Raw genomic sequence first — 12,787 nt, forward strand, 5'->3', positions numbered from 1 at the left:
TGATTTCTTTCGGTCCGTTTTTTTCCCCCAGGTTTGTTAATTGTGGTAAAATACACATAAATAATTACTACTCTAACCATTTTTAAGTGTGCACAGCTCAGTGGACCTCTGGGCACATTTGCAGCATCAGCAGCTTTTATGGTTTCATGGAGCAATTAAACCAGTGCTCACATCCACCGGCTGAGCACCAGAGTTTCGTTGACTCTCTGTTCTCACCAATACTGGCTAGTATCATGATGTGTTTTATTTGTTGCTTTCCTTTTTAATTTAGCCAGGGATTTCTCACTGTAGTTGTAATTTACTTTTTCCTGATAACTAATGAGGTTGGGCACCTTTTTATAAATAGCCGTTCATCTCTCCCTCTTTTTGTTAGGGGCCTGGTGACATTTTTTGCATGTATTTTATATTGGACTAGAGGCCTGGTGCATGAATTCGTGCACGGGTGGGGTCCGGCCGGCCCGCCCCGATGGGGGCCCATTGGGCTGGGTCTGTGGGGAGAGATGCTGTGGGTGGTTGGCCAGCCGGCCCTGCCGCCAATCGGGGTGTTGGGGGCCGATGGGGGGCCGGGCCAGCCGGGGGTGGGTGGGTGGGGGATCAATCAGGGTCTGGATCAGGCTGGTTGGCTGCCGCAGTGTGCGTTATAGCCACCGGTTGTTCTGGTCGTTCCACCATTACGGTCGCTGGGCTTTTATATATATAGATTACCTCTTTTTTTTTTTTCTCCCTGAAAGGAGTTCTTTCCCAAGTGCTTTTTTTACATTTTAAATTCTTTGGAAATTGGCTTTGCTATGGTGTTTGTGGAAATTAGCTTAGGCAAGAAATGGAATGCATTGGAAAGGTGTAGGGGGGGGTATCCTCTGGAACCCAAGGGTGGGTAATCAAGAAGTGGAAACTGTCAGATCCTTTTCCACTCTGGCCTCAGCATCATGTTGCTGTGACATTTGTAAAGCCTCCTGCCGCCCACCAGCGGCCCTCAAGGACCAAGTCTTATGGTCCCGAGTCCAGTTCCACAGTTCACTTCCATGGAGAAGACATTCTGGTAATGGGCTCAGCAAGGTCAGGTGTTCACCTTGGCCAACCAGTTGTATCCAGGGGGTGAGAGCCATGTGCTCTGGTGTAGCTGGGGCCCACCCCTATGGGTGGTGGAGGATGTTTCCAGAAAAGGGTGTAAGCTGGGGAGGATCCCTCCCTCCCTAAATGTGGCTACAACGAATTATGGAAACCCAAGAGAAGCAAAATCTTTGCTTAGTGCTCCTTCTTGATGGAGGCTGAGAGCTTCTAAAATCATCCTGCTGTGTTAAGTAGGCTTTCCCACTGGAGGGAGGCTGGGAAGCAAATGCTTATCAGGTGTCTTTTCACCTGTCCAAGGCTCCTTTTATCCTTAGGGCATTCCGAGCTGTCCCATTACTCTCTCACTCTTCAGCCAGTGTACTTCTCTGAGGCCTCCCATGTTACAGATGGGGACACAGAGGCTCAGGGAGGTTATGTGTGCTGAGTCACTGGCCTGAGTGTGGCAAGCAGAGAAGTGCTGTTCTGTGCACATGTGTGACCTCCATGAACAGGGAGATTAGAGGTGGGTGGGACTCCCTTCGAGTCAGTCTCTTCTCTCTCACTGTTTGGGAACAGGCTGTGGGGCTGCTCCTGGCAGAGTATTCTCGAGGGCCTAAAGATGCTTCCTGAGATTTGTACTCTCCGGAGACTGTGATGTTCTGATCTCCAGGTGATCAGGCCCACCTGGGGCTTAGCGGCAGCAGATTTCATGAAGTTGGAACCAGAAACAGCTGTCTTGTCACAGAATGAGAAATTTCAGCTGGTGCAATCAATGAGCGATTCCTAGCCTTTACAGATGCCTTCTTGCCTTTCCATTGGAGTGGGGATGATGAATGGGGCAACTGAATGAAATCCATACTAGTGTCCCAGGTCCCAGGGCCAGTTGTGTTTCTTAGGAGGGGGACATGGAGCCTGTCTTTATTAATGTCATCATTTATCTGGCAGAGATAATTGTGATTTATAATAAAAATATATATATTTGGGCCCGGCCATTGTTGCTCAGTGGTTGAGCATTGACCCATGAACCAGAAGGTCACAGTTGGATTCCGGATCACGGCACATGCCTGGGTTGCGGGCTTGATCCCCAGCAGGGGGGCATGCAGGAGGCAGCCGATCCATGATTCTCCTTATTGATGTTTTTTTTTTTTAATATATTTTTATTAATTTTTTACAGAGAGGAAGGGAGAGGGATAGAAAGTTAGAAACATCGATGAGAGAGAAACATCGATCAGCTGCCTCCTGCACACTCCCTACTGGGGATGTGCCCACAACCAAGGTACATGCCCTTGACCAGAATCGAACCTGGGACCCTTGAGTCCGCAGGCCGACGCTCTATCCACTGAGCCAAACCGGTTAGGGCTCCTTATTGATGTTTCTATCTCTCTTTCCTTCTTTCCTCCTCTCTCTGAAATCAATAAAAACATATTTTAATTATATATATATATATATTTGGTCTTCATCCATTTCTGGCACAGAGCTTCTAAAACCCTTGAAATTTCCCAAGCGATGAATGATAATAGTGAAATGGGTGTTTTTTAAAAATGTTTATAACCCTTTTCATATGTCAATGAAATGATTTTTGTAAAGCCCCTGAGAATGGGGCCTGGTTGCCAGAGGAGTCAACTGTGTGATTAGAGGTCTGGAGGTTGAGGTGATCACCAAGGGTCAATGAGTTAGTCAGTCATGCCTATATAATGAAGCCTCCATAAATCCCCAAACGGATGGGTTTGGAAAGCTTCTAGGTTTGTGAGCACATCGAGATGTGGTGAGGTGGCACAGAGAGAGAGAGAGCCCATGCATCCCTTCCCCTAGCTCGCCCTGTGCATTTCTTCATCTGGCTGTTCTGGGTTGTGTCCTTTTGTAATAAACTGGTAATCTGGTAAGTGGACTGTTTTCTTGAGTTCTGTGAGCTCTAGCAAATGAACGAACCCAAGGAGGAAGTCATGGGAACCTTTGATCTGAACTTGATTGGTCAGAAGCATAGGTGACAACCTAGACTTGTGATTGGCATCTGAATGGGGGCAGTTATGTGGGATCAAGCCCCTAAATTGTGGGATCTGATGCTATCTGCAGGTACATGGTGGCAGAATTGAGCTAAATTTATAGGCCATCCAGTCAGCGTCTGCTGAGAATTGGAGAATTTCTTGGTGGTGTTGAAAAAACACACATTGGATTGGCATAGTTAGTTGAGAATATGGGCTCTTAGGTTAGCATGGGTTTTCAGTGAGGATGCCATCTCTCACTGGTGTGGGGCTTGAGCTGGTTATTGGACTTCTCTGTGCCTATTTTCTTGACTGTCAAATAGTAATAACAGTGTGTTCCATCTTTTATTTGGTGAGTTTTTATTGAGCCTACTGTGTGCAGGCCCTGGTGGTGGTCACTGGGGATATGGGGCAGTAAACAAACATATGACCCCTGGTCTTGGCAGGGGGAGAGGACAGAATGTGAACCAACCAACAAACAAGGAAAACCAGGATTTTCAGGCAAGTTGCAGATGGCCTGTAGGGAGGTCACAGGAGGCCTCACCTCGGGGTTGAAAGGTGGGAGCAGCCCGTTGGGCCAGAGGGACCAAGGTGGGCAATGCAGAGCAGAATCACTGTTTTGCAGAGTGGTAATGAGCATTGGCCATTAGGTTGAGGTGTGATAATGTTTGCTGTTGGGATTGCTTTAGCTTCGGCTGCAGCATCAGGAATATGGGGCGGTAGGCTATGTTACCTAGATCCTTGATGGAAAGGACACCAAGTCAGGCACTTGGAGCCCACATTCCCCAAGCAGGTGGCCCTCAGGAGTCATGAGGACGTGGGCACCCCCAAGGTGCACAGCCCTGCTTCATGGATCAGGGTGAGATGAGGATCCCATTTGTTAGAGCTCCATCCTCATGACCTAATCACCCCAGGTTCCACCTCCAAATACCATCCCATTGGAGGTTAGGTTTCAACATATGCATTTGAGGGGCGGGCACACAAACATACAGTCTGCAGCAGGGTCCCAAATGCTGGTCTGTTGATAAAGTTGGGTTTTTTAAAAAAAATCTCTGGCCTGGCTGGTATGGTTCAGTGGTTGATCATCGACCTATGAACCAGGAGGTTGGGGTTCGATTCCCAGTCAGGGTACATGCCCAGGTTGCATGCTCGATCCTGAATGGGGGACATACAGGAGGCAGCCAATCAATTATTCTCTGTCATCATTGATTTTATATCTCTCTCTCCTCCCTTCTTCTTTCAAATCAATAAAAATATATTTTTTAAAAAAGATCTGGCCATTAAAAAAGAAAATCTCTGTAGCAAAGAAGGATTCAAGCAATGCATATGTTTTTAGGGACAATGTGGAAGTCCCTGTTTTACTCTTCCCAGCCCTCTCCCTACCTCCGTGGAGGTTCCTGCCAGCAGTTTGGTATGGATCTTGTGAGATCCTCCATTCAGTGAAATCTGTGCTCTCCATGCTGACCTGTGCTTTGCCTTTCACTCTGCTTCCCATGATACCTTTGCACATCCTGGTGCCTCCCTCAGTGGGTTAGTTCATTTAAATAACTTAGAAAGTTTTCATTTCTCTGTTATAAATGATGGTCATCACACACATGTGTACTACACACACATTTGAAAGTGGAATGGACAAAACAAAAGGGAAACCCAGAAGTCTGTTTGGCTTGCTCTCTGGCCTAAAGGGACAGTCTTTGCCTACCCTCCACTGGCCATCACCGAGACAGTCATTAACTGGTGGCCTTGTGGCTTTGATTTTCGTCATCACTAGAATATGATGAAATGTGTGTCCTTCTGCGTCCTGGTGTCTAAAGGGTAACAGGGCCCATGTGTGGGAATGCTGGTAGCCTCTTGGGAAGGCATTCCCACTCTTTGTTTGATAGCTGTTCACCTCTTTGTCATCCAGATCACCTGGGCACCCGTAAGTAGGGCAGAATCTGGATCCTTTGGACAGAGAGGAGGCAAACCATCTGAGCTTCAGTCCTCCTCGCCTGGTGAGAGGAAGGAGGGGGCAGGAGCATGAATTTGTTTTATTTATTTTTTATTTATTTTTTAATATATTTTATTGATTTTTTACAGAGAGGAAGGAAGAGGGGTAGATAGTCAGAAACATCGATGAGAGAGAAACATTGATCAGTTGCCTCCTGCACACCTCCTACTGGGGATGTGCCCGCAACCAAGTTACATGCCCTTGACCGGAATCGAACCTGGGACCTTTCAGTCCGCAGGCTGACGCTCTATCCACTGAGCCAAACCGGTTTTGGCAGCATGAATTTGTTTTAGCCATCATGTTTGAGGATGGCCCACTGAGGCTCTGAGGCTGTGGCATCCTGGATTATGCCACATTGCTGGGGCTCTGGGCCGAAATCATGGCCTCTGGTAGGCCCTCCAAGTGTGGCCACACAAGGACTTTCTGATCTGGGAGGCCTTTGCATGTGGTTCATTGTGTGTGAACAGCCACTCTTTGTGACCAGAGATGACGTCACTGACCATGGATCACCATCCTTGTCTGCGGAGGAGAGGCACCTGGTGTGCACAGGGCTGAGACACGGTGAGCTTGGAGTCAGCAGTTTTGAGCCCAGCTATACCATCACCACCTTGGTGACTTCTGAGTGCAGTTTCCCACATGGAAAGTGGAGACAGGGCCCAGCCAGAGTGGCTCAGTTGGTTGAAGCGTCATTCTGGGTCCTGTGCACCAAAAGGTTGCTAGTTGGATTCCTGGTCAGGGCTCATGCCTGGGTTGTGGGTTTGATCCCTGGTTGGCAAGTGAACAGAAGGCAACTGATAGATGTTTCTCTCTCATACTAATATTTCTCTCTCTCTCCTCCCCCCCTTTCTCTCAGGTGAGGATTAAAAGAAAAAAGGGAAGAGAGAGAGAGAAAGAGAGGGAGAGAAAGGATCTGTCCTGCCTTGATGGGTTCTGTGGGAAAGCTGGGCCTAGGGCACTGCCTCAGGGGCATAGAGGAGGAACTGGTGATGTGGTGGTGGCTTCTGTTCTCTTTTCACCTTTATGTCTTCCTTCTGTTTCTCTCCTCAGTTGCCTTTTCTTTTTTTTTAAAGATTTTTTATTGATTTCAGGGAGGAAGGGAGAAGGAGAGAGATAGAAACATTAATGATGAGAGAGAATCATGGATCAGCTGCCTCCTGCACGCCCCCTACTGGGGATTGAGCCTGCAACCTGGGCATGTACCCTGACTGGGAATCGAACCATGACCTCCTGGTTCATAGGTCGACACTCAACCACTGAGCCACACCGGCTGGGCCGCCTTTTCTTATTTCCCTTTTTCCCTCTTCATAGCTGTGCCTGCTCCAAAAGTTTGTACACACACACAGACACTCAGTATGCACACAACACACACACCATACACACATAGATACAGACATGCACCCGCAAGCACAACACATACATATCTGTATACAGGTGTATCTGTACTATGCACAATACTCTTATACACACATGCACACACATACATACACGCATGCACACTTGGGAACTGCTGCCAGTTCCCTGTGATGCACACATTTGTCCTCTAAAAGTTCCTTTTTAAAAAATGTGAGCATTTGAAAAACATATAGAGAAGTATAGAATGTCCTTCATTCAAAATTCAGTTGGCATTTTCCATATTGTTGCCTCCTTTCATTCTTCTAGCCCGTCTTGGACCTGGCACTTCCTTCCCATGTTTGGTTCATTCTTCTGTGTGTGTAGGTATTTCAGGTCTGAGCTCTGGGGCTGCTCTATGAAGTTTCCAAACTCCTCTGTCTGAGTCGTGTTTGCTTTGGACTGCTTTGTGCTGACAGGCAGAGAGTGGTCCCCTCTTGTTACTGCCGCAGTCACTTGTCAGTGTTTGTCCATTTCCCTGTTGAGGAACATGGAGAGGGTAGTTGTAACTTTTTATGCTTGAAAGTTTTTTATTGGTCACCATATTGTATGTCTCTGTAACCAAAATATCTACATAAATTGAAATGAGAATTTTAAAAGAATTTTTCTTCTGGTTTGAGTGGGCATTATAAATACCCGATTGATCAAAACAACACAAATATAACAGTTTTTATAATAAACATAAATATTAAAAAGTATTAGACAAGTATCTCTTAAGTGGATGGTTACTTTTCCCGTAGTTAACTCATGTGGTCACAGTTGAATATAGGTAACCTGTTGCTGGAATGAGACAGGTCAGTGTCAGTTCTAGTTCTGTTTTTCATTTTAAGTTGAGAAACCTTGTTCACATAAATCAGTAGATGGGAATCAACAGGGGTTTGATAGAACAGTAACATCTAATTCCAAATTGTTGACAAATTCAAAGATCACATAAAGATCTAGCCAAAAAATTGTTGATGATTTATAAGGTGACGACATGATCAAGTTCTCTCCAGTTCCTAATAACAACTTTATTGAGATAAGATTCACATACCCTTTTAAATGTACAGTTCAGTGGTTTTTCCAGAACATGGTTCCAGTTTTGTGATATTACAACCACTGTTGTAACACATACCCTTGTCCCATGTCTTCAATGTTTTTAAAAATAATTTTTCCTGCTTTAAAGGTTAATTATAGAAAATGTATAAAATGCAGGTTTGGTAAAAAAAAAAAAAAAAAAAAAAAAAGTAATACTCATCCATTGCCTCCTAATCCAGAGGTTTTATTTTGTAGCATTTATACTTCTGAAGTTATTAAAACTGCACTAAGATGTGGAGGCCTCCTGTGTATATAGTATATCAGGTTGTGAAAAGTGCTCTGGAGAAGAATAAAGCAGAGGAGGGGAATGGGGGAAGTTGGCCAGCAAGCAAATAAAAGAGGTGGAGATTGTGAATTTTAAAAGGAATGACCAGAAAAGGCCCTGCTGAGAAGGAAACAAGGTAAAGGATCAAGGCAGAGCTCTTGGAGAAGAACTTCACAAGCAGAGGAAACAGCAAGTGCAAGGGCCCTGGGGTATAAATGGGTTTGGCAGGGTCTGCATTATATAAGGCTTTGCAGGCCATGGAGCGGAGTTTGGGACTTACTCTGATGTGATTAGGAGGTCAGAAGTTTCGGAGCAGTGGGATGTGGGAAATAGACTTTGGGGCTAGTGAGAGTAGAGAGACTGGTGGAGTGGATTACAATAATCCAGACAGGAGATGCTGGTGGCTTTGACTAGGATGAGGCCATAGAAATATGTTAATATCAGGAGCCCAGAGTGGAGAAAGAGGAGGGAAGCCCATTGTGTTAGTTATCTTTTACCGAGTAACAAATTAACAATTTAGCTGTTTATAACAATAAGTGCTTATTATCTCACAGTTTCTGTGGGTCTGGAATTTGGAGCGGCGTAGCTGGTTTTGACTCGGGGTCTTCTATGCGGTTGCAGTCAAACTGTCTTCTGGGCTACAGGATCTGCTTCCCAGGTGGCTGTCACTCAGGGCTGGCAAGTTGCCAGCTGGTGGCTAGAGGTCCCAGTTCCTCACCAGGTAGACCTGTCTGTCCATAGGGCTGGTTGAATGTCCTCACAACATGGAGAGGAGGTTGGCTTCCCCCCAGAGCCTTGGAAGTCCCCCTCCATCTTTTCCACATTATCTTGCTTGTTACACAGGTCAGCCCTATTCAGTGTAGGAAGAGTATGCCCAGGAGGTAAGAACCATAGCCTTGTTGGAGGAGGCCTACTTCACCCATTTTCTGCCAATTGAAGTTATTAAACTCTGGGAACTAGTGGGACATAACCTGGTTGGATCTTGAAGGTGCCAGGAAGAGGTTGGAGCAGGAAATTCAGGTCCAGGGATCTGTCTCCCACCTGAAAGGCCTTGTAGGGACTGTCTGGCTTCGTGCTGGCTCCTTGTTTGATTCTGCCTTTTCCTGAGCCTCCCCTCCAATGAGTTCCAGTCTCAAGACTCATGGGGGGAGTCAGATATGAATAAATAATAACTCAGACTCAGAGCTTGGATTTGGGGTTGTAGGAGCCGACTTAGTCTGGGATGAGGGGACATGTATTAGTCCGATGGGGCTATCATAACAAAGCACCACAAACCGGGTGGCTTAAAAAAGCTGAATTTGCCGAAACCAGTTTGGCTCAGAGGATAGAGCGTTGGCCTGCGGACTGAAGGGTCCCAGGTTCGATTCCGGTCAAGGGCATGTACCTTGGTTGCGGGCACATCCTCAGTGGGGGGTGTGCAGGAGGCAGCTGATCGATGTTTCTCTCTCATCGATGTTTCTAGCTCTCTATCCCTCTCCCTTCCTCTCTGTAAAATATCAATAAAAAATATATTTAAAAAAAAAAAAAGCTGAATTTATTCTTACAGTTATGGAGGCCAGAAGTCCAAAATCAAGGCATCGACAGGGTTGGTTCCTTCTGAAGGCTGTAGGGGAGGATCCTTCCTTGCTTCTTCCAGATTCTGGTGGTTCTGGGCATTCCTTGGCTTGTGACTACACCACTCCAATCTCCAGTCTCTGCCTCCGTCTTCACACTTTCTCCTTCCCTCTGTGTGTGTGTCTGTGTCCAAATCTCTCTCTTTCTCTTATGAAGTCTGTCACTGGATTTAGGGCCCCCATCGAGTCTTACCTTCTTTTAACTTGTTTACATTTGCAAAGACCCTATTTTTGAATGTCACATGCACAGGTGCTAGGGGTCTGGACTGAAACATATTCCTGTGAGGAACACAACTCAATCTCCTGGAGAAGGAAGCGATGTTGGTGTTGGGTACTGGATGAGCCTCTGAGCTGGGAGGAGAGTTCCTGGAGGGAGAATGGTGTTGGGTAGATGCAGAGGTGGATCAGGCTGGGTGGAAGGTCTGAGGCCTATGTCTGGAGCCAGAATGGGAAGGACAGCCCATATTAGCTTCTCTCCGAATAGAGCTTTTCTTAGGGCTGAGTCTCTTCAGCCATCAGACGCTCTCACTGGATTGTTTCGAGCCTTAACCTAAAGTTGTTTTTGTTTTTGTTTTAAACCAGGAAACTATTTTGCTACACATTTTTTCATGGGAGGTGAGAAGTTTGACACCCCTCACCCTGAAGGTTACCTCTTTGGAGAAAACATGGATCTGAACTTCCTGGGCAATCGCCCAGTCCAGGTGGGTCTCGGCAGGGCTGGGCATGTGGGTGGGGAGGGGGAGGTCCCTGCCTTCAGCCATTGGTGTCCCAGCTGCAAGGATGAGTGGGTAGTGAGTCACCCCCAACCGGGCAGAGCTGCCAGCTGGTTGTGTGCACATGATGTGTGCATGGGGCGTGTCCTGGCAATACCCCCTTAGGGGCAGGGGAACCAAGGGTGGGACACTGAGGACAGAGCAGCTGCTGTGGAGCCTGGTGCATCCATGCTATGAGGTTATGGAAGTTAGGGTTTTGATCCTTTGAATGACTTTATTTGAAAAGAAAAAAGAACAGTGGAGCAGAAGGCAAGAGATATGATCCAAAGGAGAAATGTAAACAGCTGGTGAATAATTTTTACAAGTTCTCCTTCACTAGTCACGAGAGAAGCGCACGTTTACTCATTGCGTTCCGTTCGTCCAATGTACTTTTGGCACTTATTGTGTCCCTGGGATCCTGCCAGGGGCTGGGACAGAGGACAGATCTTGCCCCATTCCCTGGGGGGGGATGCAGACATTAAAGAAGAGAGCAGTTGCCCTGGCCGGTTTGGGTCAGTGGATAGAGCAATGGCCTGTGGACTGAAGAGTCCTGGTTTCAATTCCAATCAAGGGCACCTGCCTCTGTTGCAGGTTCAATCCCTGGCCCTGGTTGGGGGCATGCGGGAGGCAACCAATCAATGTGTCTCTCTCACATTGATGTTTCTCTCTGTGTGTCTCTTCCCTTCCCTTCCACTCTCTCTAAAAATCAATGGAAAAATATCCTCAGGTGAGGATTAACAACAACAACAAAAAAGAGAACAGTTGACATATGAGAGAGGGGGACCGGAGAGGGCTTTTGAGGGGAGACACTGAGTGGGATCCAATCCCCAGTGTAAGGGGCCAGGCGGAGGCCCTCTGTCTCAGGAGACACTGGACTCCATCCCCTGAGGTGGTTGAGTTCTGGGGCCTCCCTGCCCTGGGAGTTGGCCTGTGGACTGAAGGGTCCCTGAGAGGGAGTTCCTCTGGACTAAGGTTCTCCAGGCTGCTTTGACCACGGAGCAGCTGGTTGACATGAAATCTTGAATGGATCCTTGGATGGATGGGAGGGTTAGGGTTAGGACCCAGAATGCTGGCCTCTGCCACCCTCCCAAGCCCACAAGAGTGAGAACAGAACCTCACCTTCCACATCTGTGAAGCCTCATCTGCAACCCAAGGTCTGGCTCAACAGGCCTTCTGTAAATTTGTGTGTTGTTTTAACTTTTACTTAAGACCACCATAGATTCACCTGCACTTGTAGGAAATAACACAGAGATTCCATACACTCTTTACCCAGTTTTCCCTGGTGATGGTGTCTTATAAAACCCCAGTGCGCTCTCATAAGCAGGAAACTGATATTGATGCATCTCCATTTTCCAGATGCCACCAGTTTTACAGCATTGTGTGTGTGTGTGTGTGTGTGTGTATGCACGCACGCGCATGTGCATGTGTCCCTACTGGAATCTTTATTGACCATTGACCTTGAATAGAAAGCCTGGTAATGAGGTCTGAGAGCCCCAACCTCAATTGCTCCCCCGGGATCCCTCAGGCCAGGTCACTTTCATCGAGAGTCCTTGGAATAAGGGCACCATGGCCACATGGCCGGACTCCTTCAGGATGTTCTGGTCCTGGCTCTCCTTTGCCAGCCATGTTGCCTGCAGTTTACTTTGATGTGAATGAGACTAATGTCATCTAGTGGTTGGCATGAGAGCCCTGGAGCACCGGGTGTGTGCTTGCATTATCCCTGTTTTCTATCCCCTGCCATACTGGGGAGTCATTGGGATTGCTTTCGGTTTTTCTCTCCTAGTTTCCTTATGTCACCCCCGCTCCCCATGAGCCAGTGAAGACGCTGAGGAGCCTAGTGAACATCCGAAAAGATTCGCTTCGGCTCGTAAGGTAACCCTTGACCTTGCCACATTCTTTAAACTAGGGGTTCACAACCAGGTGACTATACCCCATGACGCTGGACTGTCTGGAGACATTTTTGGTTGTCACAGCTAGAGAGGGTGGTGTTCCTGGTATCTGGTGGGCAGAGACCAGGGAGGCTGTGAATACTCCACAGTGCACAGGATGCCCCCACAGCCAAGAATGGCGCAGTTCTGACTGGCAGGGTTGATAAACCACTTTAAAACTAGAAGACCTGAGGCTTCTGGGGCCATCTCCAACCCAAGAGAACTTGTCTCCCTTTCCATGACAAGAGAAGGAGAACCCTGCATTCTTGGGCTTTATTGTCCAAAAAGGGAGTGGGCATCCAGAAAGGTGGGATGCAGCCAGGCAGCCAACTCAGGGCCCTCTGGGGTATGGCGTGCGCTATGCAGGCTGGCCATGTTCCTGCAGGCATGCCCCCTGACCTACTGCCTGTCCCTCTGCCTGCCTGGAAGGTATAAAGATGGTGCCAACAGCCCCACTGAGGACAGCGAGAAGCCCCATGTCCTCTACAGCCTGGAGTTCACCTTCGATGCCGATGCCCGGGTGGCAATCACCATCTACTGCCAGGCGGTGGAGGAGTTTCTCAACGGGATGGCTGTGTGAGTCCCTGTGGCACATGGTGGGCCCCAGCAGCTCTGCATCTGTCTGAATTAATATATTTGAACTTTTAGAGGTTTTATTTGAAATAGGGTCTTTTGGACCCCAAAAGTTTGAAATCTGCAACTTCAGCACGACCACAGCTGGCTGCCACCAGTCTGTGGTAGTGC

At 47.5% G+C, this 12,787-nt stretch overlaps 1 protein-coding gene across 4 annotated transcripts in view; it reads left to right on the forward strand.

The window, feature by feature from the left end:
* Positions 1-12,787, forward strand: part of MGRN1 (mahogunin ring finger 1) — a 52,369-nt gene that overhangs the window by 13,854 nt on the left and 25,728 nt on the right. For all 4 annotated transcript variants that reach the window (XM_080679001.1, XM_080679002.1, XM_080679000.1 and 1 more), the window contains exons 2-4: positions 9,946-10,064; positions 11,899-11,987; positions 12,473-12,619. In XM_080679001.1, the coding sequence (XP_080535127.1) occupies positions 9,946-10,064; positions 11,899-11,987; positions 12,473-12,619 (355 nt within the window). The remainder of the gene's footprint in view (positions 1-9,945; positions 10,065-11,898; positions 11,988-12,472; positions 12,620-12,787) is intronic.

The sequence above is a fragment of the Plecotus auritus genome, assembly GCF_963455305.1.
Source record: "Plecotus auritus genome assembly, chromosome: 7".
Lineage (NCBI taxonomy): Eukaryota > Metazoa > Chordata > Mammalia > Chiroptera > Vespertilionidae > Plecotus > Plecotus auritus.